The sequence below is a fragment of the Aulostomus chinensis genome, chromosome 10 (assembly GCF_037954235.1).
Source record: "Aulostomus chinensis isolate RoL2024-O1b breed Wild chromosome 10, RoL_Achi_v1.0, whole genome shotgun sequence".
Taxonomy (NCBI): Eukaryota; Metazoa; Chordata; class Actinopteri; order Syngnathiformes; family Aulostomidae; genus Aulostomus; species Aulostomus chinensis.
In genome coordinates, this window is record NC_141329.1 from 3999529 (window position 1) to 4021771 (window position 22243).

Sequence of the window (22243 nt, forward strand, 5' to 3'; positions counted from 1 at the left end):
GAGAAGAAAGTGAGATAACGAGAGTGGACCAGGAGCTGTGCTCACCTTGATGTTTTTGTGGTCACGACAGTCCGTTTTCTGAGGGTCCATATTTACGAAACAGATCTGAGAGGGAGAAACAGAGGGAGACTTTACTTTGTGAAAGCTGAGAAGGCGTACAGGGAGGAAAGAGAGATGTCAGATGTGACAGCTGTAATGTTTAAGTTACTGCGGTGCATTTCCCCACTGCCACTGCTTTGTCACAAATCCTACAAACCAGACAGGACGATAGCTTCCCTCTGAGTGACTCAACATTTTGAAACTACAGCAGCTGAGTGTCATGTCTGAAGAACCAATGTAAGATGGAGTCTCTCAGTGGCACGGTGCTCGGTGAGGGGACTGTCCTGTCTCTCAGGGAAAGCTAGCAGCAGCTGTAAACCAGAAATGCTTTTCTCCCGGCCTGACTTTTCCCGCTTCCTCCACCTCCACTCCTTTGCTCTGCTTCTGTCACACTCTCTGCCTCCTTCTCTTCCCATCTGGCTGCCTTCGCCTCTGGCTGCAGATTTAATGGTCTGTGATGGAGTCCTCATGTCAGCGCAGGGAGTCTGCTGCTGTTTGATTCTACGGCATGCAGCCTCTGATCTTAGTTGGCATTGCCAAGATAGTCTTGTGTGGCTAAACAGATAAAGGACAGCTGCAGCAGCAACAGAGGGGTGTCCCACTTCAGCACCCATACTCACTTTTCTATGTGAAGTTATGAGAAGCTTTGGGAAAAGTTACTTTTTGTGTCTCTGTCACAACCACACATTCCTGTATGTGTCTCTAACATCTAAAGATACCATGCTTGTCGTTACTAATCAAACCAAATTGTAAAGTGAGTCACTGAGTCTTTTTAATGCAAAACACGCACAGGTGGAATCCCGCTGTCTCTCTTTTACCTGCCATCACCATATCTGCTCTCCTAGCTGCTATCTTCCCTCTTCTCACCTTTCCAGATCTACAAAAATATATATAGTTTCCAGACATCATATCTTGACACTCTGTACTGTTTGAAATAGATTCCCTTGAACGAAGTGAGGTGTTCTTGATTCATCCTGCCAGGCATCTATACAGCCTCACCGCTTCGGAGAACTCATATTCATGATTTTCTACTCTTTTCCTTGTGTAGCACTCAACAAGAAGTGTTTCAATGCTATGGGATTGGAAACACAACAGATCAAGCATATTATGTATGCTCTACACCCATGATCCCCAAACTGGGGCACATGTATCCTCAGGGGTACGCAGGGTTATGTCAGAAGGTACGCTAAAAAACATCAGCAGTATCCTCTCAGAATCCACCCACATTCTGACCCGCTCCATCTCTTTGTCTGACTGTCTCTGACATGGATCCATCTCACTCCACAAGGCCCATTCACACCCAATATGTTGCCAAACTTGTGCAAACAGGGATAAATGGTTGAAAGGATCTTGCAGAGCACTCATGGATGCAGCAGAAAATGTTGGAGGACGCAGTGCAACAGCTGAAGGCCCAAATGTCAGAACCATTTGCTCCTGGGCCTCCAGTGCTGTGTCTGACTAGCGGTGCTAGCTTAGTCACAACTTCAGAAAGTTTGGGAACCATCCATCCATCCATCCATTTTCTTCCACTTATCCTGTTCAGGGTCACGGGGGGTGGAGCCTATCCCAGCAGCCTTCAGGCCAGAGGCGGGGTTCACCCTGGACAGGTCACCAGTCCATGCAGGGCCAACACATACAGACAGACAACCATGAGCTCTCACAGCCACGCCTACGGTCAGTTTTAAAGAATCCAATTAACCTCGTCCCCTCTTGATGTCTCTGGACTGTGGGAGGAAGCTGGAGTGCCAGAGAGAACCCACACAGGCACAGGAAGAACAAGCAGACTCACACAGAAAGATCCCGTGCTGGAGCTGGGACTCGAACTCGGAACCTTCTTGCTGCGAGGCGACAGTGCTGATCACTGCAGCACCATGCCGCCCAAGATGGGAACCGCCACTGCAAAATGTTTCTACATTTTGAATCATGGTAATTTGTCTCTTTTCTAACAATATGCAGATTTTAAATCAAACACTTTTATAATAACAAGGTCAAATTTTATTTGAAAATAAACTAGGGTTTTCTCGGTTGCTCTGTCAAACTAAAAGCTAGTTAAGACAAAGCAGACAACAAAAGTTGTCTGCAAAGCTGGACAGGATGAGCCAAAAATATCCTGCAGTTGAACTGGTAATGCGGTTTATTCAGACCAAACCAAATTCACTCTCCCCTCCATTCTGCTATTCTACAGTCAAGCAAAATATTTTCCAAACTATCCAGTCTAATGTGATTATAACTACAGCTTGAACAGTGAGACGATCAAAAAAAGAGTCACTGACAGAATATTTGGGTTTTTCTTTCTTTCCCTGATCAAACCAAGGGTGTGTTTTTGTCTCTTCCGCCCTTCAACACAATTGCTCCTTTGTTACCTTTCACTCAGAAGAGCAGCAATCTGTGTACAAACATTTGCTTTTCTGCTGTTCACATCAGGTTCAGGGGGTCCAATGAGGACACTGTAGCTTTTAAATGTCACACACATGCATACAAACTGAGATTATTCAACACCCTTTACTGAAACAAAAAACAATAGCCTGATTTTGCCACTTGCTGATAAAAACATTCTATTTATGCTCTCTGGTGCATTTGCATCCTCTACAATAAATACTAGCTTTCCTTTATGTATTGAACGCTGGATATATGCATATATTATAGATGTAAAGCGGTGGCTTGCTGAGGCGTGATTTGGTATTTAACAGAATATTTAATGTCTATCCTTACAGCAAATATGAAGAGGAGGTTTGATCCCCCTTGCTTCAGAGCACCTGGACACCTCTCATTTGTTCGTGCCTAGCGTGCCAACGCATCACCTGGAGATAACACACACAGTTTGAGGAGATGAAGGTGAGTGATCCATGATTTTGCCTTTGAAACATTGAAAAATTTAACCCCATCAGACGGTGAGAGCCAGGAGGCAGTTGTTCTAAATTAGGAAAGCAGAGGACCAGTCACCTCAGAGTGTGACACCAGCCCAGGGACACACTCGTTTTTCAAAGACACACCGGACGATAAATACGCTCAGACTGTCTCCTATGAAGGACTGACCACGTAAACATCCCGGGAGAGAGGTCAAATAATCAGAGCTCAAATGATGTCATAGAGACTCAATGACCGTGATATGTGTGTGTGTCTGAGTGTGAGTGTGAGTGTGCTTGTCCCAAATGAGTTCACTTCAGTACAGTTTCATAAACATAAAAGAAGGACGACCACACACCAAACAATGCGTCCTGTTTTTCTTTTAGGCTGAGACGTATGAAGAGTGGGGGAATCAAAAAAATACAGAGCCCGAACTAAAGAGCCTCCCAAACACTTTTCACAAAAATCCTCCTCCAACCGACAGACAAATTGTGTGCTTTTTGTTTTTTGGGAGAATAATTTCTAGGTATTTGGGATCAACTTTGGGATCATTGATGACTAAAACCAAAGTTATCAACAACAAACTTAAAAGAAAGCATAGACATCAGAAAATTAGCCTCTACAGCAACGAATCTAATCAGTACTTTCTTGAATCGAAGTGAAATAATCTAAAGAAACTCAATGTGTTCATAAGATGTCACATTCACAAGAAAAGGACAGACCACTCAGAATCCTGACGCCTACAGCCTCCACGCCACATGCCGAGGAATAAAAAGATCCTTAGTTGACACAAATGGGTTCATCCAAACTTACTTAAGCATGAAATCCCATTTGGTCAAACAAAACTGTGAAGCCAGTAGATTCAGCCACAGGTAGAACTCAGGACGGTACTTAGCCACAGCCACTGGGAGCACTGAAAAGCTTTTTGTCCATCAAAGCTCATTTCCTCCTCAGCAGCCCACCCTCTCTACTCTGATCCTCCCACACACAGCTGCTGCTCTCCCTCCTTCTGGCGCCTTTTTTTCCCTTCTAACTGTGGCTTCTTGTTTGCTCTTTTTCACGAGTGTCATAATAAATATTAATCCTTTATAGACGGTTTATTTTTCCTTCTTTTGTTCTTCTTTTTTTCCTGTTATTGATCTTTCCTCCCCAAATGAACAATCAAACTCTGGCCACTTGAAATAATTACAGCAGATCTGGCAGCTGGTGACAATATCTCAAAAATTCAAATGATTTCACAGTGATTGTTTTGCATAAAGCAGGCAAAAGAAAAGTGTATCTTATGACTGAAGTATGCTAATACTTGGTGTTCCTTTAGAGCTAGTGGTATTGATTTTTGACTCCATACCATGCAAATTCACTTACAATTCACTCAAACTTCATTCTCTTAAGGAAAAATGTAAGGAAATATGACAAAATGCTCCATTTTAATAGTTAAGAAACTGTGCTATGTTCGATCCTTACACAGACATCTGAAAAGATTACAATTCCATTCTATTGCTGGAAAAAAACAGGCTATATATGGTATCATAAGTAGTGACTATCAAGCGCGCGCACACACACATGCACACACACAAGCATGCACACACAGACACGATTATGCTTTATGCATCCAAAATGTGGCCCATATTAAGAGATTTATGTCCCCACAACATAAGGAAAATCTGGTAGACACAATTAGTGTTTGGCTGTGAGTTGCTCTGTTTGGTGCTGCGGGCGAAAGAGAACATCAAGACGCTGAATCTGTCCTGATTCTCCCCACTCACTGCAGGAATAATATGGAAATGGTAAAACATGTCTGCAAATGTACACACTCTCTGGATACAGATAGCAGCTGGATGATTTCTTGTTTTTTGAAACTGCTAATTAAAATGTCGTCATTTTTGTGGACGGAAATGTGCTGGATGCATAAATCCTTAGACAACAAAACAATTCAGCAACTCTGATGAAAATTACTAACAGCATGTCATGAGCAGACTGAGCCGCGGGTGTTGAGTTATGCCTTTGAAACAGTTTTCACATTTGGAGAGAGAAGTGCTAAGATGTGTCTTCACAGTGTTTTTCACCCTCACTGCAACAATTGATTTTTTTTGTTCTATGTTCACAGAAAAATGCATTTGATTCATGTCTGTGGAGCTAAAATACAAATGACGTACTCAACTGTGAGGAGACTGTGTCAGCCCTCTCCTCACGTCCTGGGCTCCAGGTAACAGCCTGGGTGGGTCATCAGAGAATCAGCCGATGGGGAAGGTCTAGGGTATAACCTGGCTAGGATATAATGTGAAGGGTCTAGGGTATTACATGAGGGGTCTAGGATATAACCTGAAGGATCTCTGGACCTCAAGGGTCTAGGGTATAACCTGAGGAGTCTAGGGTAAAACCTGAAGGGTTGAGGGTATAACCTGAGGGGTCTAGGGTATAACCTGAGGGGTTGAGGGTATAACCTGAGGGGTCTAGGGTATAACCTGAGGAGTCTAGGGTATAACCTGAGGAGTCTAGGGTATAACCTGAGGGGTCTAGGGTATAACCTGAGGAGTCTAGGGTATAACCTGAGGAGTCTAGGGTATAACCTGAGGGGTCTAGGGTATAACCTGAGGGGTCTAGGGTATAACCTGAGGAGTCTAGGGTATAACCTGAGGGGTCTAGGGTATAACCTGAGGAGTCTAGGGTATAACCTGAGGAGTCTAGGGTATAACCTGAGGGGTCTAGGGTAAAACCTGATCCCCCAGCTCTCCTTTCACCCATGATGTTGATCTAAATTAATAGGTTTGGTTTTGAATCCCTTCGTGTGTGACTCGCCCTCTATCATACTCAGAAAGTAGTAGTAGTTCCTTCGACTTCAAGAGTCAGGACTCTTTGTTTTCTGTTTCTACTTTTAAGAGACAATTGAAGACTCAATTGTTCAGAGAGCACCGAGGCACTGAACCTGACTCTTCTCCTCTTTGTTCTGTGGGGTAGAATAAGTCAGAGGGTCCAAGACCCAGCACTTGGTGATTATGTAGCACTAACTGGGTTGTGTGATGTTGTATGTTTGTCAAAAAAAAAAAAAAAAAGGGAGGGGGGGGTGACACTTCTTCTGCCACTAGATGGCAGTACCTGTGACCAAATCACAACTGAAGCACTTTTGCGCTTCCTATGGGCTTTTCCTTAATTAAGTCTAAATTCTTGCTTGTGTTGTACGTCGCTTTGGACAAAAGCGTCTGCTAAATGAAATTGTAGAATTGTAGAATTGTAGAATTGTAGGTAATGTTCGATCGGGAACAGCTGTGCTAAACTTTGTTCAAAACATATTTGTTAAGGTTCTCCTGAATTCACACTGAGGCCAGTTGAGGGTGACAAAAGTTTGTATGATCCATCAAAGTGGAACAGCCAGATAAAAAAAGGTCAAATGATCCATTTAGATAAAATCTGATGATAAATTTGTTTGAACTTTTTAAACTACGGGTAAAAAAGCGCCTCAGACCACCTTTCACATGTCTGACATGCTGCTGTGTTTAGATTATGTTCTACAGCAAATATTTAGTCTCAACAAATGAGTCTTCCAGATTGCATTTCAGATGCAGGGATCAGTGTGGACAAACCATCTATAGATGAATTTTGTCAAACAAGTACGAACATACACAAGTAGATCTCTGCTCCTCAATGCTCACAACTCCTCCCCATCTGACCTGAGTTGCATCCACAGACAGGAGCTGCCCTCAGACTCCAGATGTGGCGGTCTCAGGTGAGCCATGTTACTGGTTAGCAGTTTGCTTAGTTTGGGAATACGCACAACTTCAGCTTTTAAAAGATGAGATGGCGAGAGACACACACCGTACAACTGTCATGTCCCTGATTTGATTCTAGTCAGGACTCTTTGTTTTCTGTTCCAACAGCATTTCTTCACTGTCAACTGTTCAACAAAGCTTGAACTGCACAGGACCCATCTCTGCTCTAGTTTTAAGTGACACGATTTTAGCTGTCACATTAAACCTGCTCCTGAGACTGTGGTTTCTCTTGAGGCCAGATGTAGCGTCTGAGGTGAGAGGTGAAAAGGAGAGGCTTTGTCTTCCTGCTGTGATCCTGCTGTAAGTCAGCACTCCAGCCTTGGATGACAGCATATTTATTCTGTTCTCCATCTCTGCCGGGCCGGGAAGGGACAGGTCAGAACACAACATGCTGCCCAAGTGTGAAGTGTTTGAGTCTGGTGATGAATGGATCGCTCTCCTCCAGGGAGCAGGGCTTCAACGCAGGGAGACGAGATAGCCTCGAGAAATGGATAATGTTTACATACTGCAGGCTTTCCAGTACTTCCCCGAATAACTTTGATTTAAAAGCATTTTCTGCATTTGATTAGTTTGGCAGATACCCTAACAAAACAATGTTCAATTAAAAACTCTTAACCCCTCCTTTTCGACCCTTCCTTTGGTCGGTAAGGGGCTGAAATGGATTGGGTCAGCCAAGGATGTTTGTGAGTTGCAGCTACACTGACCGTGTTTGTGACACTAGACAAGCTGATTGTTCTTTGCAGCAGGGCTATTTTTTCTTTTCTCATTGTACAAAAATGTGGTCCGACAGTAATTTAAAAAGACAGGAACTCCATGGATTCGTAGAACGAACTGAGCTAATGTAGCAGCTTAAAAATAGCGCTCTGCTGTCGGTGTGCATCACGGACATAGACACATACACAGAGGCATCTTTAAATCGGGAACGCGACCATTTGACTTGAAAATTAAAATAAAAGGAAAAAAAGAAATACAACAGAGAACCACCACGCAGAGACATAAGAAAACCTGAGGTGCAGTCTTCCAGCTGCCTTTGTCAAATCTATCAGGGGTGCGATGGAATTCAGTGTGACTATCACAGCCATATGACACTTCTCGCTGACTTCATGCATTAAAACATGAGAGAGTGATCAAAGGTGACAACATGATGCAGCCAGAGGTGGCTGATGGAGCGAAAAGCAGAAAATCCAAAGCTTTTATCTTTTATTTAGCTCACAGTTTTTAGCCTTTCACACTCACTATTTTGGGCTGCTTCTAATTTCTTTAATGTTTAGATAAACAAGTCAAAATTCATCATTATGGCCCAATTGTGGTTTATATGTTAAAGTTGATGGAGATCAAATCTGAACTGAAGTTAACTTTCAGTAAAAATGTAACACGCTGTTCGTAACTTCACCCTGTTTGCACCAGTATTTGCTATTTTTTTCTTCCATCTAGCATCTATTTGATGTTTTCCACTCATGGCCTTTTGTTTGCTTCCGTTCATGTCAGGATAGGAGAACTTGTTTCTCCAGCAGTGTCATCAGTTGTAAGCACTGTCTGATTGATTGGCTGAGTAAACCATGACAAAACCAAACAGAGACTTGAGAGTCAGAGGAGCGATTTGCCAAATGCTGCAGCAGGACGAGCTGCATCTCTTTACGCTCATACGAAGCTTCCGTCTCAGTCGGAGAAAACTGACATTCGGTTAGCAGGGAATAAAAAGCGTCAATCATCTCATTCAAACAAAAACTGTAAGGTTAAAGCTACTTTGATTTTACAATAAAAGAGTCCACGTAACCCCAAATGCAGGAAGGTGCAGTGAAGGCAGCCTGGTCTGCAGGGACGAGGAAGGTGGGAGTGATGTCTTTGTTTGCAGGTTGACAGTCACAAAGAGAACGGAGTATTGAGGAGGAGGAGGAGGAGGAGGAAGAACAGCTACGACTCAACCCAACTCAATCTCATGGTAACTGGCACAGATCGTTTACGCAAAAGCTCCTTCAACTTCTAAAAAAAAAACCAGCAAAAGCTTTGGTCTGCATCTCGTGATGGCTACTGCATCTAATCACAGGCAGTTGTTCGATTGTGTCTTGTCCGAGCTAATACAGCTGGCGTCCGGGGGTTTCAGGAACATTCACATCAACACAGGCTTCCTCACACTTACAAAGTGCGACAGGAGCGAGAGAAATGGCGCTCTTTGCTAAATGAATGCTTACATGTCTTTGAGAGGAGCGTAGGGAAAAATGTCAAAACACTTTTGCAAGGCTGTGGCATTTATTCTGCATAGAACTAACTCCAGTCCATGATAGACAAATTAAAAAAGAAAAAGTGGCAGAAAGTTTGAATGCCACATTTTTATTTAAGACTGGAAAGTTCTTGAACTTGGGAAAAAAAACAAACTTAAAAGCTAAATTGCTTGAATCCAGGATCTCTACTGCAGCTCGCTGTAGAGAAAGCAGCATCTCCCTCAGACCTCAGTGAGACTGAACAATTAAAACAGCATCACTGAACTGAGGATGTGATCAGAGGAGCAAAGAGATACAGAGGCATCATTTTTAGAATAATGACAAAGTGGGAATATAAATTATATATTTTACATCTAAGGGTGAGAGGAGTTCACCAGCGAGGAGATGAGAGTCGTTATCAAGCTGCCACTGCGGGATCATTGTTACGGAGAAGCTACATGTCACATGACCATAGAAGAGAGTAGAGAGCATCTTTTATCAGGCTCAACAAAAGTTTCATACAAAAATCCTGAACTGACAAGACATGTTATTTAGAGTGTTTTAATTAAGCAGAATGACACTTAAGTTCAAACACGCACATTTCACCCAAATTCACTCACACACACACACACGCATGCGCACGCGCACAAACACACACACACAAAAACCTAAAGCCTGTAACCGAAGCTTAACAAAAGGAATTCTTCGGGATCAAAGACAACACATTGTGAGCAGAATGGTTCACGTCCTCTCCATCTCGAACATTTCTCTTTTCTGCTTTTATTCTTGTCCAGCATCCTTGCATAAACCACTTCCTCACGAATCCAAACGCACACTTAGTCCAGACTTTTTGTTTATGTCAAAGTCTGAACAAAAAACAAAAAGTCTGTCACTACCCTTTTTAAGTCCAGCTTCATGTTTTTAACTTGCAACTTGTGCATGTATCTCCAGTACAAACTGTGGAAATGATGCTGCAGGCCTTGATGGAGCTTCAGCACATTGTGGGACTCAGTTCTATAGAAGCTTCACTGTCAATGAAACGTGTCTAAAGGGCTGTTAGTTTGAACAATCATGTCTGATCGCAGGCGATGACAGAGTCTGCATCAAATAATCATCATAACATCATCGTGATGTTCAACACTCTTCTAATCTGATGAATCCTAACAAAAACGCATTTCCTCTAAAAGAAACTTCAGTAATTCAATCTCCGAGGACCTGATGCGGCTGAACTTTTCAGATTTATCGATTTAGCGTAACTCCTCTAGTATTTCAAGTAAAGTTGATTTCATTAATGCAAAAATCCAATTTCCAACCGATTTGCAAGAAAATTCTTGTCAGCTCATTCTTTTCCTGAGAGGAACTTTCGATGACTCACGATAAAGTCTCTCCGTGTGTTTGATTTTCTCAACATCTCTTCTGACAACCCACTTCACACTCGGCAGGTGGAATGTGAGGGTGTAAACAAGTCAAGCGCCATGTTCACGTCATTTGGAGGAGCTTTGTTTCTGTTTATTTTCTGTCCTTCGAGGTTGCTTACTGTCCCCTACGGATGAATTTCACCATAAAGATCAGAATACAGGTGCACTTCAAATGTCAATTAAGTATCGACAAAGGATGGCTAGCTTGACTGCCTAATGACAGGTTGTTCTGGATGCTTTCAGCTCTCCTACTATCTAATTCATCACTGCAGAGATGTCACAAGAGTCTCTCTTGATGGATGGTAAAATGACACGAAATTCAGCATCACCACAGGCCGACAACGTCCACAGTCAACATTTGAAATCAAATTAGTGACGGTAACGTTTCCCTTTTATCACCAAGACCATCAAAACCCCATCAGCGAGGTGCTTGAAGCTCTTTAACGTCATAATATTTTACACCTTGCCAAGTAACCACAAAATGTGACACATCAAAGCTTGTGAGCTAAAACTGTCAACTACACAGCAGCCTCAACGTGCATCAACAACACATTTTCACTGTCTCTGTCCCTGCAGGCCACCCAGAGGAAGAATTTTGAAGAGAGTGCAGCTTTTATAGGTCAGACCTCACAATTTCTACCTTAAAATTTAAACTGTTACCTCAATGTCAATTCACATGGCTTCTGCAGCTTTAAGGCTCCATACGAGAGATGACAGGCTCCATTTTTTTTGTTGTTGCCAAAAGGGTACGCATGTTTCATCAGCCGCAGTATGCTACTCACCATGGTGCAGCTGCCCTCTGAGTCGTCGTCCAGCAGACCCAGTCTGCACAGAGCTTTCTCGTTCCTCAGCCAGTACTCTGACGAGTCCAGCACGCTGTTACTGCACAGCACCTGCAACACAATCGCAAACAGCACTGAAATCCCACGAGTACTAACACGCACCGTGAGCCGACGCCTTCAGAGAGACACATTCACTTTCATCAGCCACTTACTGTGTTTCCCCTCCAGTTGATGGGATCAATTGACCTTTCTCCCGAACCTTTACTTCACAATAAGTATCCACAGCACAAAATCAATAACCTGTCAGCTAACCAGACACTTCACATCATATATCCGCCAGTTCCTGTCGTCTCCCAGGAGGGACACTTTAATGAAGCCTTTACAGCTGCTTTTCTCACCCACAAACAAGCATCTTCATCCCATCGCCTGATAAACTCATTTGTCTGAGACCACTGACTAGGCTGTTTTATTAATCATCCAATTACAATGTCTTTCTAATCTATTTATGAGGATGACAGCCTGCGTATCCCTTGATGCTGGTGGCATATGCCGATTGAGACATATGATATGTCTTCATAATTATGTATCTAGCTCTATAAAAACAAGCAGAAAAAGCACATAAACTACAACGATTTGTACTGTACAGATTTCAAGAGATAACAGATTGAAGAACGTAGTTCCAATCATCCCCATGCAGTTATCTGAGGTGTTTACATGTGACAAAATTATGTGCACATTGTTCATTCTCACTGTATATTTTTAGCAAGACATCATGCCCCCTCCTGCTTTCACCCTCAGGGACAGACCATCTGTGCAGGCCCTCCGCCAGGTAAAGGTGACGTCGACTCAGAGAGCGATCATATCAAAGGTTGCTGGCACAGGTCAGCGGAACCCGAAGCCCTATTATAAGAAAGACGTCACCTTGTGTCTCTACAGGACATTGGAGAGGACGTCAGTTAAGAACATGAGTGGTAGGCTAATTAGGAGCACGCAGCAGCAGCGACTCTGCCTCCGCACTCACAGTCACACACGCACACACACACGCACACACACACACACACACGCACACACACACACACTCTTAGACACACAAACAGTAAGAGACTCACACACTTTGAAGGGAAATCCAATCTTGCGTTCACCTCAGCCCACTGATCTGTACTATTCCCTCCTATCTGTCTGCCACTAGGAGATGATAAATCTATGGGCTGACCTGAGGGCCTGGCTGTTCCTCTTATTACGCTAACTCTGGGTGGCATAGGCACCCCTGGAGGAGGAAATGAAAATCTCCTGCAGTGCTGGGAACACACAAACAGATAAACTGACAGATATGACAAACAGGTGCACATATACAGAGGAAAACACAAGAAGGAGCCATGCAGAAGGCAAACACACAAACACGCACACACACACATGCACACAGGTACATGTAGATCCAGGCGTTGGTTGTTACCTTCTTACAGGCGCTGATGGACGAGGCCACCGTGCTCTCTGTGCTCCCTCCCTCCACCTCCATGGACTCGGAGCCTTCAAACATGGCAGACGGCTGGAAGTTACTGCAAGACCAAAAGGGCACAGAGTCGACTTTGTCAGAGTGGCTTCTTGTCAAACGCTCAGCACCTCGCTTTTGAAAAGTCTTGGACGGGTTACCTGGGCCCTGACTGAGGCAGCCTGCTTGTCACATTTATTCATACGGTCCAGCAGCGTTACTCTTAAGAAATTAACCTGACAGCTTTAGATGAACCTTTGTCATTATTCTTCACCTTGATTGCACAGCTTTGAATTCCCAAACCTGTACCTCAGATCACACATCTGGTTCTGGCTGAGTTCCTTTATTGAGGTTTTATGTTGGTTTTTGGTTGTCAAGATCTTTTTATGTCATTAATGAGAAACCATCACAGCAGCTTTAGAGTTTCTACAAGGATGATATCCTCGCTTCCTTCATGTACAACGTCCCTGATGACCAGTGAACTGCATCTTTTTTTGCAGAAGAAAATCGATGGCTTTGACAGAAGCTGCAGTCAGTAAAAAAAACAAAAACAAAAAAACCACATCTGTACCAAGACATCATGGCCACTCTTGCTGCACACTGACAAAAGAAATTTTGAGGACAAAACAACAACATAACATGGGCTGGGAATGTCTATCGGACTTCACAAGCCTGAAACAACCCTCCAAGAGTCCCATGGCGTCACAGTGCATGCTTTCACTGAGATAAGCCAAACCCTAGCTTATCTGGAATGGCATTAATGAGGATCAATTTGGAATATAACGAAGGGGGATGCATATTTAAGTAGGAGCAGCTGTTTTGGGTTGGTTCTTTTTTTTTTGTAATCCGCACATTTCAAAAGCATCTGACAGCCGCAGGGGATCACCCACTGGATCTATTTGTAATTAATGAACATGCCAGCTGGACATACTGAGGGATGATACACAAGAAATGTGACGTGCTTTAAGTAGCCTGCTGCTGCTGCTGCACACACACGCACACGCACGGACATCAGGGCCTGTACCGTGGATGAACAGAAAATTAGGAGCCTTGCACACCGTCAGAAACGCGCCGAGTTCATATCTGCAATGCACATATTGAATTATCAGAGAGACTTGCGGCGCACGATCTCTTTTCTAATCTCTGCTCTGAACGACCTTTCAATCACGATTCTGGGATGATTGGCAGGTCACTGCGCGCTGACGTTCCCAAACCGACCCCTGCAGGCGCGGGGACACAATCCCAGAAACGTTTCGCCTTCAAGCACCAACTGGCGAGCCGTTTCAGCCTGAAAAACCGCGCTCGATCCTCTGGATTTCCTTCATAGAAAAATCCAATTTCGCTTCATGGCACAGACTTGGCTAAAACAACCATGTGGCAAGTTAGAAGTCCACAATTCAACAACTCGCGCAAAAGAAAAAAATCCACGAAGGAAACAAATGAGGGAACAAAGCCCATAAAAGAGCAGGAGGACACTCTTCTGTTTGTCTTCGATGGCCAACCTCTTCAGTGCACCAACACGGTCAGAGGCTTCTCCGCAACACTGGATGGATTCTAGTGCGCTTTTCCCAGCCAAAACACACAGAAAAAAGCACTTTGTCTGGTTAATTAAAAACAAATAAACTAATCCCCTCTTTAGGTGACTAAAGGATGTCGTGCGCGTCACTTGATCTCAGTTTTTAAATTGTGTTTGAAACGGTGCGCAAATATCACCGCACATCCATAGTGGAGAAGGACGAACGCGACAAATCATTCTGCTGTCAAACAGAATAAACTGATCTGCGTGCCGGGATGTAGCGGTCTCTTACCTCGGCGTTTTCAGAAGGCACTTTGCGCCTGCCATTCTGTCAAAATAGTGTCCTGATTACAGTATATCCTCTGTGGGCGCAGAGGAACATGGGAAGGTTCAGCGGTGCGCCTCGACACGTTATCTGTCCCCGGGACCTTTTCCAGTCCAGATGCGCATCGCCGGCGGAACACTGATGGAATTCCAGCCCCTCACAGAGACTTAAGGAGGTGGAGGAGGGGGAGGTGGAGGAGGAGGAGGAGGAGGAGGAGGAGGACGGCGACGGGCTGAGACCCCCGATGTCAACAGCAGCAGCGGCAGCAGGAGCACCACTGCTTGCGAGTGTGTCCGCAAAGTGCCGAGTGCAGGCGCAGGAGTTCCTCATGGATCAGACGTACAGAGCTGCGCGGTACGGATGAGAGGAGGGCGCGCGCGCGTGGACGCGCACGCGCGCACACACAGGCAACCCTTTGATTCACATGCACCGACATCAGAATAAAACTTCTCCAGTAAATAAATTCGTCATCACAGCTCATGGTGACTGAGGGTCACCCAACTCTTAACTGCACTGTCACAGTTTCTGTCTTTGCACCCGCAGCTGTTTTATGAGTCAGTCTCAAACTCTACAGTGGACTCATTTGCACACAAAGAGATTTCCATGAAAACCTCTCAGGTGCTTTTCAAGTCAAAAAAGAACAGAACGCAGACTCCTCCTAGCCTGTGTATATCCAGCAGGAGGTAAATGAACTGCATCACAAAACCCTCAGTACACGCTCTTAGAAATACAGTAGCTGAATTCTTCTGATCGTTTCATTTAAAGTTAAATTACACCTTAACATGTTAGTCTGACTGATATTTTGAAGTCAGCCATGGCGGGTGAATCTACAGAAAAACGACACATTTGTGGACAGATGAGGAGACAAACTTGACACACTCTCAGCTTGAGAAGTGTCTTTGACTGCTGGTATACTGTTACTCCCACATAGCATAACATCAGTCTGGCACAGTGTCACACTGCACAGCCGACGCAAACTTGACCCAAATACAGCAAAGAGCTCTTTTCCCCATGTGTACCAGATGTGATACTGAGGGTTACAGGTTAGGAGGAGGCAGAAATACCTTTCAGGTCTCCTACTGAAGAGGGCAGCCCCCATAGCCATACATTTCTGGACATTTTGAAGCAACGAGTTCAGTGTTCACAGCAATAAAAAACATTAACTACATACATTTATGTCACATTTCAGACCAAAAAGCTCTTTCCATTCAGTTCATACAGTCTGCGGGGAAATGAAGTCCCAGCAGTTGAGTTTGCAGAAAGTTAAATATGCTAAAAGAATGATGAATAATGAAATGCGCCATGACAGATTGATCATTACGACTTTGGATGCAGCAAGACAAGGATGATGGTTGTGTTAGAGGCAAAAAAATGAAGCCATGTATGGTAGGAAATTGCATTTTCTACTCAGAAATGTATGTGGCAAGTCTTTGTAGACCTTGTAAGTGTGTCACCCAGTTCACACTTGTCACCTCCCCCAGCTTCAGGGATTCACAAGGTTAGGCATATATGATTTATTCACAACATAAGACTTGGACATCTGCTCATGTACACCAAGGTCGCTGCACTAAAAACTGTACATGTGTTGGTTGTATATGCACAAGTGTTACAGCTGCCTTGCACTAGACAAGTACAAGTGATGCTAGGTCTGAGAACAAGCACCAATATTTCACTTCTTTGGTCGTATTTCTAGTTAAAATCCAAACAGCATTATATGTATTTCTGTGTTCAGCCAAATACAACAAAACAGCTTTTTGTCTTTGTGTCATTATTGTTTTACAGTGTGTGTGTGTGTGTGTGTGTGTGTGTGTGTGTGTGTGTGTGTGTGTGTGTGTGTGTGTGTGTGTGTGTGTGTGGGATGTGTCTACAAGAATCACATGGGTAAAAGAATCCACTGGTGCCATGCAGGCCTACAGCAGTCGTCATCCAAGCCTTTAGATAAGAAGATTCATACGACACATATTTGTGCGGTAAATGCAGTTAGCTTATCACAGACTTAGCCTGGCTCTGACTTCTTGGGTGAGCAGTTGATGAAGTTAAGTGGGGACTGGGGTGTTCTCAACGCACGTACGGTGCTGATGAGGAAAAAAAGAAAAATGCAAAAAAAAGAAAAAGAGACACAGAGATGTACATCTTATATTTCCAATCGCCACTTGAGAGCGTCCTCATTTCCATCACTGTAAGCAGTGAGTGGACCCATATAGAGTAATATCTAGTTGTCTGTCTCCAGCGGTTAAGGTATAATTTCCTCCTTGGTCCATTAGGGGGGCCAACGAAAAAATCAGAAGGGGGTAAAAGGAGCCGTGACCTTCAGTTCTCTATTATCCAACTGAGAATGAGACAGAAGAAAAGGTAGAAAATGAAGGGAACAATGGATATTCAAGGGAAGAAAGTATGAGATTGTGTGTGTGTGTGTGTGTGTGTGCGTGTGTGTAGGGGAGAGAGTGATTGTGTGGATGACTACAGAGCCAAATAGTACATCTACGCTCTACTGAAAGGATCATTTCTGCCAAAAGCAATGCTGACTTCCTGCTTGCCCTCTACATCAAAGAGGGTTGTTACGTGTTGTTACTGGCTACTGTGTTTTTCTCCCTCCAGAAGCCATTTTGCTTTTATTCAGCTGCAAACAAAATCAAAACCCAGGTACTGTGGTGCAAACTCGGTCCAGTAATGCATCCACAGGATCACAAATGTTTACACAATTAAAAGAAAGACTGTAAAAATGTACCTAAGCACCAACAGTATGATATAGATTATGAATAAATGCTGTATATCAGCGCTTATAAAACAAGTCAGCTAGTTTTGTCCAATTTTGTCATTACAATTGGTTCATGAACAGATTCTGATATAAATAGAAGTCCTGACTTAGCCAGCACTTCTCAGCAACTGCTAATGTTCTCCATGCTAATCTAGTGTTCCATCTAATTTCATGCTTCTCAGCTGAAGAAAATAGTTGTTACAGCAGAGAAAATGACTACAATGAAGCGCTGCCCGTAATTGGACCTCCTCGGCGCCATCTTCGGGTGCTTAGCAAGCTTGTCCCTTTCGACCGTAACAAAGTTGGCTCGCTGTCCTGGTTTTTCTTTTAAAGGAGAAATGTCGTGAAAATAAATCAAACTGAAAATGCATCATGTTTGTGTGCATGTGCCTTGCGTAATGACCTTGACATTTGACCTCCAAAATCTTTTCAGTTCGTTCTCAAGTCTCAGTGTGCGCTTGAGCCAAATTTGAAGAAATTTTCTCCAAGCTTTCCTGAGGTATTGCATTCATGTAAGGTGGCACTAACCCTAACCTTTGACCTGTGACCACCTAAATCTTCTCAGTTCAACCTCCAGCAGTTTTGCCAAAATTGTCGAGGGTTTTGAGACATTGTGTTCCTTAAAGGTGACAGTGACCTTTACATTTGACTGCTAAGCACCAGGAGCCCAGCAGACCCCAGGCTCTAGAAAATATTCCCTCTTCACATAACGTTAGCTGCTCTGCAGACTAGCCCCCCCCTCCCCCCCCACAAGTTGTCTCTGAAGTTGTGAAGTTAATGAGCCAGCTCCACAATCGCCAGCTTCTAATTCTGACCTGTTACAGCTGCAAAATGCATCAGATGGTGTTTATGCAGACTGAAACTCCAATTCTCCGTGTGAAAGATAGGAGCTGCTCTGTTTGGCCAGGCTGTTGAGTATCATCAGAGCGCTCTCTCTCTCTCTCTCTCTCTCTCTCTCTCTCTCTTTCTTTCTTTCTCTCTCTCTCTCTCTCTCTCTCAGTCCTTCATGATTACTGTAATACAGGTGCTGGTGTTATGAACAAGTCTGATAAAAAAAAAAAACTGAATTACTTCCATTCAATCTCTGCTGAACTTGATATCATCAAACCACAGTGGTTTATTATCAACAGTTATATTGCTGATTGTGTTGTATTGTCTAGCACACTTCTTTAATGATTCATTCAGGAATGAGCCAACATTTTTTTCTGATAAATTCTTTCATTACTACTTGTCAGATTTGATGTTTATCTCTTTGCCATCTACAGTAAAAGGAAGATCACAGTTAATAACGGAGTTATAACCCTTGCAACATCAGGATACTTGGTCACATGACCTGTTGCAATTTTGATCGACAAACATCAGAGAAGGAGACGGAAAGAAATATGAAGCACGGAGCTGGAGAGATATTTGTTTTTTCCACGAACAAACCTCCCACATCTTCTCTGAGATTGGGCTGTTTTGGGTGGTATGCATGATTGACCTTAAAATGTGACCCAAATAGAATACCAGCACAATCCCCTCTCCCACCTGCACCGTCTAAATATAGATAAAGGATCAGAGTAAAGAGAGCAAGCACAAGCAGCTTCAGTACAAATCCTCAGGTTTTTATTAGAAGTTGTGTTGAATGTTGTGCAGTCGCGGATTTACTCCACAACTAAACGTTGAAAAACTGCATTGGTTGGATAATGACAGCATATATATATATATATAAATGTAATTATGACTCTGCCCCAGATTGGTATAAACCAAAGAATCCCAAACTGGGGTATGTGCACCCCCAGGGGCATGCACAGTTTCATTTTGGGATTCTCCCAGATCCTGGTATGATCTCAAAAGCCATCATCAAAAATAAAGCAGTGTTTTAGCGAATCCTGCAAGTGGCAAAAACCTGCTCCTTCTTCATGCTTCTCATCCTTATCCAGCTCACTCAGAGCCGGGTCTTCTGGGGATACGCACCCAGTAGTCCATTTCCTTCTGGGTTCCAAAACAAGTCCCTGTAGCACTGAACTTGTTGCCTAATGTGCTACAACCCCTGACGACCAGAACCATCTGCTCGCGGTCCTCCAGTACCATGACTGAGGGAGCTAGCAGTAGCGTCAACAGTGCTAGCCCAGCCACTGATGGTGTCAAGGCCATCTGTGACAATAGAGGGGTACCAATGGGGGGGATTATGCACGGACTGCCTGACTTAAAAAAAAGATAGGGAACCATCAGTGTGTTCTATTTCTTTCATTGACACACAGGACTAAAACTGCATGATGTCACAGTGGAGCAGACCAACTGACAGCTCCATGACGACTACTCCCTGCTCTGTCCTGTTTCTGCATTCGACGCTCATGCTGAGCATCCAGGGTACTGATTGTTTGGAAGACTTCAAAATTAAATCAATGCAGCACAGGATTCCTCGCCTTCAAAGTGGTTTGGATTTGTTTTAAAGAGTTGCATAGCAACAGCAAGTCCATTTTGGGGGGTTTCTAAAGCAGCCAGAAATCCAACATACTGTCATGTTATGCACTGTTTCGGGAAGCTGCACAGATGTAGGAATATCCAGCAGGCACGCATGCACTCATGCACATACACTTCACACAATTCCCTCTTACTTTTGCCTTCTTCCTTATCTACCTCTCATCCTTCTTTTCTTCTTCCTCTCCTGCATCCTCTTTCTTCTTCTTCTTTTTCATCATCCTCTCTGCCGCACTCCACGCATCCTAATCCAAAAGCTTTTCAGAGGAGAGAACTAATCCATTGCACAGTTTCTTAAAATAAAAGATAGAAGGACAACTAAAGTGGAGATGAAAGCACAGACTCTTCTCATCAGAGAGGAGAAGACATCTGAGGGAGCCTGGAGTAAGAAAACAAATAAAGAGCCAATCAGCTGGGGTGCAGACTCTCACTGTCAAAATCTTGTCACAGTAGGGCTATTTTTAATTTAGTTAGTGCCTGCAAATTAGAAAACACATCATGTGAGAGGGGGAATGTGAGAGAGAGAAGATATGTTGATGAATCTGAGCAGTTGAGTCACGAAAAGCTATTTATGGATCACCAAACACGGGTTCAACCTTGGCATTATTAGCACCACGCTCCTACCAACTGAGCCAGGGATCGTCTTTTAGCTGGCCAGGCCACCAAGACACATTTAGATGTGTGTTTGCTAACAAAAATTGAAAAAAAGAAATGTTGAATTATGCATTTCAAAGTTATTACAGAGAACGTTTCCTGGGAAAATGCGATGGTGTGATGGTGTATTCCTGCAAAATATTCCAAGAGAGCTTGTGAGTGGCACTTTTCCCTCCATTCTATAATAAAAAATACCACTTCCATTATATCAGAAACAAAATGACCGTAGATTGTTGTCTTTGTGTGTAAGGTTACAAACGTCCTCTAGCAGAATGACAGATAGCTGGTAGCAGGTTTGTTTTATGCAGCAAGTGTTTATTTTTTTGTTTTTCATGAGGGACAGATTAAAGCTGACTAATTCCAAATATTCACCGGTGCTTACGGGTGTCTGCTGCTCATGAGTCACTGCTCATTCTGCGGAAAAACATGTCACATCATGTCAGATGTCATGCCAGATCAGTAAAGCAAGTGCAACATACAAAAGCATGTGGTGTAAAAAGCACTAAAATAACTTGCTCTGAGCTCTCCAGTAAAAAGCCACATTAGTCAGCGCGGTGATGTTCATTCAGAGCACAGCAAGCTACCTGAGAGTTCGCACCTTCACCATGCACCACATGCAGAGCACGAGTGACACTCTCAGTGAACGTTACATGTATAATGTTCAAACAAAAATGTCTTAATTTGGGTTGTTTTCCACGCAAATATTGAACTATATTTCTGCCGTACCTTAAAAAAAACCTTAGCAAACCTCCATCTGGCCCGCTCAGCTTCCAAAGCCTGAAGTTCCTCCCCGGTGTACTCAGATTTTATAGATAGATCACGTTCAGGAGCTTGGTTTGTCGAGAGCTAATCCTCCTAATTCTCTCCAGCAAAGTCTCACAAACTATAATATCTTGATATTTTAAATTGTGATGTCATGAAGACAGAGGATTTCCATACAGTTTAGTCTTTGCTTAAGTGCTGGAATTCCCAGTGTTCAACCAGGAAATCACAGTTACTCAGGTCCACTTGCGTCCGTGCAGTTTTTCTCGTCATTAAGGACAAGCTTTTAGTCTACAAGATCCTCATCAGATGTGTGACGTCACGCTGTGCATGCTGTGGGAGCATCATTCCCCTAACATGTTCCTTTAATACCTCGGAGTTCCTCGTTCCATCCTGTGAATATTTCTCTAGATCCACCTCTGCAAGCAATAGCGAGTCAAGCAGACACCAAGGCTGAACTCTGGTTTTTGTATTCTGGTTGAAAACATGGAACACGTCATAAAATCGATGACGATATTTTGTTTGCTGAATAAGTGCCAATGGGCCACACTTCAAAGCTGGGCAGTCGGTGGTCAACAAAACAGCTGGATCGGTTCTATCCAGCTGCCAACAGTTGCTGGCTGCACAGTTGCTCTCACGTGAAAACCTCCTGGATGCAGAGAGATGAGGGTTTTCACGCATGATCCCACATTGTGGACACACTCCTGGTCAGGTTTGAACAGGAAGCGCAGTATTTACTGGCTGACGGTCTTCTTGGAAGCAATTAGAGATAATGGCCTTGTTAATCAGTGCAATCACAGCCCCCGCTCACCTCCGTTATTCTAGATTTATTTTTGTTTAACCTTTCTATCTATCATCCTTTCCACCCGTGCTCTCATCATAATGAAAATGTATGATTACGCGATCTGATCATTATAATTGCATGAAAAGGTTAATGATGGTCAGTCATCAGATTTGCCGAATATTACAGCGTTGTTGTACAGCGTTCCCCACATGCGCGTCTTTTTTGTCGTTTTTGTTGAGCAGACATCAGCAGCTGAGGCAATCCTGTCTTTACCACACCGAAAATGTAATCCCACACGAACGGCTGCTTATTTTTCAAAATGCTGGTTTTAAAAAGGATGATGAATGAATTAAAGGAAGGTAGAGGCAACAACAGGGC

The 22243-nt window shown here is 43.5% G+C and overlaps 1 protein-coding gene across 5 annotated transcripts in view; it reads right to left on the reverse strand.

Annotated features, from left to right (window-relative positions):
• sphkap (SPHK1 interactor, AKAP domain containing) overlaps nt 1-22243 on the reverse strand; it is a 123349-nt gene that overhangs the window by 15101 nt on the left and 86005 nt on the right. For 4 of the 5 annotated variants that reach the window (XM_086215629.1, XM_086215630.1, XM_086215631.1 and 1 more), the window contains 3 exons: nt 12568-12670; nt 11115-11225; nt 46-105 (listed from right to left, as the gene is read on the reverse strand). In XM_086215629.1, the coding sequence (XP_086071755.1) occupies nt 46-105; nt 11115-11225; nt 12568-12670 (274 nt within the window). Of the gene's footprint in view, nt 1-45; nt 106-11114; nt 11226-12567; nt 12671-14411; nt 14741-22243 lie in introns of those variants that run through there. The other variant, XM_086215632.1, reaches the window with a different exon arrangement.